Source organism: Belonocnema kinseyi, chromosome 8 (assembly GCF_010883055.1).
Source record: "Belonocnema kinseyi isolate 2016_QV_RU_SX_M_011 chromosome 8, B_treatae_v1, whole genome shotgun sequence".
In the NCBI taxonomy this organism is placed as follows: Eukaryota; Metazoa; Arthropoda; class Insecta; order Hymenoptera; family Cynipidae; genus Belonocnema; species Belonocnema kinseyi.
This window is the reverse complement of record NC_046664.1, coordinates 16,179,345-16,185,981: the sequence shown is the minus strand read 5'-3', so window position 1 is coordinate 16,185,981 and position 6,637 is coordinate 16,179,345. Positions and strand designations below refer to the sequence as shown.

Below are 6,637 nucleotides of genomic sequence, written 5' to 3'. Positions count from 1 at the left end.
TATTATGATTTTTAAAATGGAATATTTTTCATTTTCTAATTGAAAAATACTTTTAATAATATTAAATTCGAACTGGAAGCGTTATAAATTAAACAATTTCATCTAAAATTTGAAATATTCTCAAATAACGATCTTGAAACTATAAGTTGTTGAAAATTATTCATCAAATTTTTGTATTATGATTTTTGAAATGGAATATTTTTCATTTTGAAAAATACTTTTAAAAATAGTAAATTCGAACTGGAAGCGTTAAAAATTAAACAATTTCATTTAAAAATTGAAATATTATTAAATCACAATCTTGAAACTATAAGTTGTTGAAAATTATTAATCAAAATAATGTATTATGATTTTTAAAATGGAATAATTTAAATTGTCTAATTGAAAAATATTTTTAAAAATCGTAAATTCGAACTGAAAGCGTTAGAAATGAAATAATTTCATTTAAAAATTGAAAGATTTTAAAATTAGGAAATTGAAAATTATTAATTAAAATGTTGTATCATGATTTTTAAAATGGAATAATTTTCATTTTCTAATTGAAAAATACTCTTAAAAATAGTAAATTCGATCTGGAAGCGTTAAAAATTAAACAATTCAAAATTTTATTTAAAAATTGAAACATATTCTTAAACTATTTGATACTAAGACGTTGAAAATTATTAATTCAAATTGTGTATAATGATTTTAAAAATGAAATCATTTTTTCTACCAAGAAACTTTCAAAATTAATGATTTCAAACTTGAAGCGTTAAAAATTAAACAGTTTAATTTAAAAATTGAAATATTCTTAAATTAGGATATTGAAAATGAGTTCTTTCAAATGATTAATTTTCAAATTTTCCACCATTATTTTTAAAATTCAATAATTTTAATCTAATGTGCAAAATTCTTAAATTGTAAGTCAAGAATAAAATGAAAGGGGAACAACTTCATGTTGCTAAGCGGGAAAATAATTATATAAGACATACGATGTCAAAGTGACGTATCCGAACAAAATGTCACATCAAAATGATAGAAAAAGTCCCGAGATTATTATAATCCTCGATTATCACAGTTAATCCTGAAAAATCAAAAAGTTTCTTCTGAATTCGCGACTTATTTACCGATCGCGGTCGGGGAAAAAACAAAGTCTGGGAATTCCGGAAGATGCTGTCGAGTTTTTAGCAACGGTTTGTTTTCTCTAGATTGTTTGTCGAACATGTAGTCTCAGGAAAATGAGAATACGTATATCTGCGTCACTTAGCATATCAATCGCTGTCCTTGAAAATTAGGTCGCGGCCAGACCGGGAGTGAAAAATTGGAGCAGTTCGTTTCGTTACTTCGTGCTAACCTTACGAGTCCAGTTAATATGACACTATTCTGAAGTTTTCTCTCTTAGAAAGAAAAAATCGAATCTTTTTTGTAACCTATAGAAGAAATTTTAAGGATTACATTCATCGTGATTTGAAATTCTTTTAATAACTCTCATTTTCTTGATTGTTTGATTAGATTTACTCCGAAAAATGACAACCGAAATCGATAAGGATGAGCTGAAAAAAAGATTGACGCCTGTACAATGGCACGTCACACAAGAAAAAGGAACAGAAAGGTAATTTTTCACAGTTTTTCTCTAATTTTTATATATATTTTATGCTCAAATTAGTGTCAATATTTTGGAAAATATTAAAATCAAGATTTCAGTAAGTTTAGAGGTTAGGAATTCAGTCATTTCCTTTATGATAAAAAGTTTGAGGAAAATCATTATAAAATGATTTTCCTATAATTTTGCCGTGATTATAGGAAATTTATTATTTAAAAAATCAGTATGTAAAGTGATTAAAAGCATTAAAATAAATTATACAAAAAGATTGAAGGAATTAATGTGAAAAGTAGAGAAACTATAAAGTAAAGATTTATTTTAGACCACTCATAATCTTATATGGAAGTACCCAAAAATAGGGATTCTAGACACAAAAATAAACGTTAGACAGCAAAAGCAAAGGCAAAAGCCTGTAGTTACTCTTGCTTTCTCTAAAATAACTGGAAATTTCATTGAATTTAATTCTTAGATAGATTTTAGACAATCTACAGAAATCTCTTGAATCTTTTTAAATCATTTTTTAAAATGATTGCTACAAAATATCAATTTTCCAAATTCCCTGACTTTTCCCACGCCAATTTTTTTATTTTCCCTGATCGTGATACATTTTTCTTTTAGGTTAAATTTGCAACCAAAGAAATTAATGTTGAAACAAAAAGATAAATTTTTATGCAAGTTAAATTTTTTAAACAAATGGTATCAATTTTCAACTAAAATCAGAAGCATTTAATAAAAATGCATTTTTAAACAAGAAGATCAATTTTCTACGGAAAAAGACATTTTAAGTAAATAAATAGTTGAATTTTTTACGAAAAAAGATGAATTTTAAACCATAAAAATTAATCTTATATACAAAATAAAGACAATTTTTCCAAAAATTAGATGAATTTTGAAACAAAAACATTTCAACTAAAAATGGAACTATTATGTTTTCAGTTTAAAAAATAATTTTCAACTTAAAGAGATAAATATTTTACCAAAAACAGAATTGTTACATTATTAGTTAAAAGAATGAATTTTCAAACCAATAGAAACAAGTTCTTTAAAAAAATTTTCAATTTTTAACCAAAGAAATAAATTTTCAACTATAATAATAAATCTTTAATAAAAAGGAATCATTTTGAATCAAATAGTTGAATCTTTTACCAAAAAGATGAATTTTCCACCATGAAGATTAATTTTCTCCCAAAAAAGAACCTGTTTTATTTTCAGTTTAAAAATTATTTTTTACCAAAAAAAAGACAAATTTTTAACAAAGTACATGAATTTTAAAATAAAAATAAAAAAAAATCAACTAAAAATGGACATATTATATGTTCAATTAAAAATTAAGTTTTTAACACCGAAAGACATTAATTTTCAAAAAAATATATGAATTTCCAAATTAAAGAGACAATTATTTAACCAAAATTGGAATAGTTACATTATCAGTTAAAAAAATTAATTTTCAAATCAATAGAAAAGAATTTTTAAAAAAAATTTGAAATTTTTAACCATAGAAATCCATTTTCAACTATTATAATAAATCTTCAAAAAAATAATTAAATTTGAATAAATTAGCTGAATTTTTAACCAAAAATATGAATTTTCCACTATGAAGATTAATTTTCATCCAAAAAGATGAATTTTCAACTAAAAAAGATTTATTTTCAACTGGAAATGGACCTCTTATATTTTCAGTTGAAAATTTAATTTTTAACAAAAAAAGACCAATTTTGTGATATTAATTAATTTTCAACCAAATACATGGATTTTCAACCATAAGGATTAGTTTACTACAAAGAAAGACAAATTTTTGACAAAGTAAATGAATTTTTAATTATAAAAAAAGGCAACTGAAAATGGACCTATTATATTTTCAATAAAAATTAAATTTTTATCACCGAAAGACATTAATTTCAAAAATATATATATATGAATTTCCAACTTAAAGAAATAAATATTTAACAAAAATTGGAATATTTACATTATCAGTTAAAAAAATTTTTTTAACATAAAAAACTGAATTTTCAACAAAATAGTTCAGTTTTTTACTGAAGAAAAAAATAAATGTTCAAACAAAAAGAAAAGAATTTTTAACCAAAGAATTAAATTGTCAACTGTTATGATAAATATTAAACAAAAAGAAATTATCGTAAAGCAAATAGTTGGATTTTCGACCAAAAGGTGAATTTTCAACTATAAAGATTAATTTTCTTCCAAAGAGACGAATATTCATCTGAACAAGATTTATTTTTCCCTGAAAAAAATCTGTTAAATTTTCAGTTAAAAAGTTAATTTTTAACAAAAAAAAAAAGACAAATTTTTAAATGAGAACATGAATTTTCAAATAAAAAAAATAAATAAAAATTCTACTAGATAAAAAATTAATTTTTAATACCCAAAGACATTAATTAAAAAAAAATGAATTTCCAACTTAAAGAAATAAATATTCAATCAAAAATGGAATAGTTACATTATCAGGAAAAATAATAATTTTTAATCATACAAAATTTGTTTAAAAAATGCAAGTTTTTAACTGAAGACATTAATTTTTTCAAACAGGAGGATGAACCAAATTAATTAATTTTCAACTATAATGATAAATCTACAATAAAATAAAAACGGATTCTTGATGGAATTTTTGACCGACTAAATGAATTTTCAACCATAAAGAATAATTTTCTTCCCAAAGGACGAGTTTTTGACAAAATCATGAATTTTTCCAAAAATAAAGATACATTTTTAATAAAAATGGTTATATTTTTAGTTTGAAAAATTAACTTTTAAGAGAAAAAACCAATTTTTAACCAAATATTTTGTTTAAATCAGAGAAATTAATTTTCAACAAAATACATGAATTTGCAAACAAAATATTTTAATTAAAATAATGAAAAAAATATATTTAACAAAGTATTCCCACATTCAAATAATTAGTTAAATTCTCAACGTTATAGTCTAAAATCCTTGGGCAAAAAAGATTATTTTTTAACTAAACTTTTGCATTTTTAGCCAAAAATGATGAAGTTTCTACGACAAAAGATGAATTTTTAAATCAAAATGATATTTTCAACCAAGAAAAAATTTTCAGTTAATAATAACAATTTTTTTCATCTATAATGTGGAATTTTTATTCTAGGAAGACAAATGTTGTACAAAACAGTTGAATTTTCAAACCAAAAATATGAAATTTGAAAAAAAAAGTTAAGCTAAACAATTTTTAAATTTTAAACGAAATAATAAAATTGTATGCTGAATCCCTAAGTTTATAAATAATGCAAATAACTATTTCAAAGTCATCATTTTTATTTAATTAATTGAACAAAAGCTGTACAATCTGTACAATTTGTTAATTATTTTTTATATTTTTCAGAACTTCTAATTTTTTTTAGACAATTCCATATTTTCCTTTCTCTAAAACATTTTCGTTTTATAGTCCAAAAAAAGCCGAAAATCAGGAAAAAAGGATCAGGTCTAGTCACCCTAATTTATGTTGAAATCCTTTTAAAAGTTTTAAATTAAAAATAATTAGAAAATTATAGTAAACATTTGAAATCTTTTAAAAATATCATAAATTAAATTCATTCCCTAAAATTCACTAGAAATTATTTAAAAAATTTTTAAATTTTGATTGCATTACATTAAAATAAAAATTCGATATTATTTAATTTTAATATAAAAATGATAAGTTATTTTTTCCATTAATTAATATAACTAAAACATTAAAATAATAAATTTATTTATTTCTAATTTAGTTTATGAATTTATTTTAATTATAATTGATATCATATAATATTAATAAACTTAATGATTTCGGAACATATCTATTAATTCAATAATCTTTTATATTATTTACAAAAATGAGATTTTAAGATAAACTTTAAATAATTATTCCTGTAACCTTAAATAAACCAATTAAAAATTGATTAAAATTATATATAATTTTAAATTTGTAAATAATTTCAAAAAATTATCTATGAATATAATATTATTATCACATAATATTATTTAGCTTTATAATTCGCCAATATAAAAATCATGAAAAGATTATAACTAAAAGGTGATAACAAAAATTTTGTTATTGTCTCAATTATGTGAAATTTAGAATTAATAGAGCCCCAATAATAAATAGTAAGTAAATTTTGATTAGATAACATTAAAATAAAAATTCGATATTATTTAATGTTAATATAAAAATAATAATTTATTTTTGCCATTAATAAATATAATTTAAAACATTAAAATAATAAATTTATTTATTTCTAATTTATAAATTATTATTTATAAAGTATAACTTATGTCATAATATTATAAAATTTAATGATTTGACAATATATCTAGTAATTTAATCATCTTTTATATTATTTAACAAAATTAGATGTTAATAATAGATTTTAAATAATTATTCCTGTAACATTGAATAAACCAATTAAAAAATTATTAAATTTATATTTAATTTTAAATTTGTAAATAATTTTTAAATATGAATATAATATTATTATAAAAAATTATTGGCATGTATAACAGAATATTATTAAGCTTTAAATTTCGCAAATATAAAAATCATAAAAATATTATAAATCAAAGGTGAAAAAAAGAGTTTTGTTATCGACTCAATCATGTAAAATTTAAAATTAATATAGCTTCAATATTAAATAGTAAGTAAATTTTGATTAGATTACGTACCGGTACAATGCTTTTCAACGGCCAATAACTAAGACTATACGACACTAGAAAAAATTGAGAAACATATATTTTTATTGCTTAAGATCTCCTCTTTCCGTCGGTGCCAATGAAATTCCTCAAAAAATTGATTTATTATCCAAAAATGCAGTTTAAACCAAAAAAAAAACGTGACTTTTCGTGCCTATTTTTTTTTGTGAACCATTTTCCAAAGCTTTTCGAGTCTGTAATTAACCTGGAATCTCACTATCGGGTGGAATAAATGTCTAAACTTTGAGAATCCACGGTTCGAAGATCGATTTTTCGTTTTAGTATTTTCAAAATGGCGTTTTAATGGCAAAATTTTTGTGAAAACATTCATGAATTTTTTTACAATAAACGATGCGCTTTTCG

At 21.3% G+C, this 6,637-nt stretch overlaps 1 protein-coding gene across 6 annotated transcripts in view; it reads left to right on the top strand.

Moving 5' to 3' along the window:
- LOC117177888 (methionine-R-sulfoxide reductase B1) overlaps nucleotides 1–6,637 on the top strand; it is a 46,780-nt gene that overhangs the window by 22,342 nt on the left and 17,801 nt on the right. For 3 of the 6 annotated variants that reach the window (XM_033368955.1, XM_033368952.1, XM_033368954.1), the window contains exon 2: nucleotides 1,492–1,591. In XM_033368955.1, the coding sequence (XP_033224846.1) occupies nucleotides 1,492–1,591 (100 nt within the window). Of the gene's footprint in view, nucleotides 1–967; nucleotides 1,173–1,210; nucleotides 1,346–1,491; nucleotides 1,592–6,637 lie in introns of those variants that run through there. The other 3 variants (XM_033368956.1, XM_033368958.1, XM_033368957.1) reach the window with 3 other exon arrangements.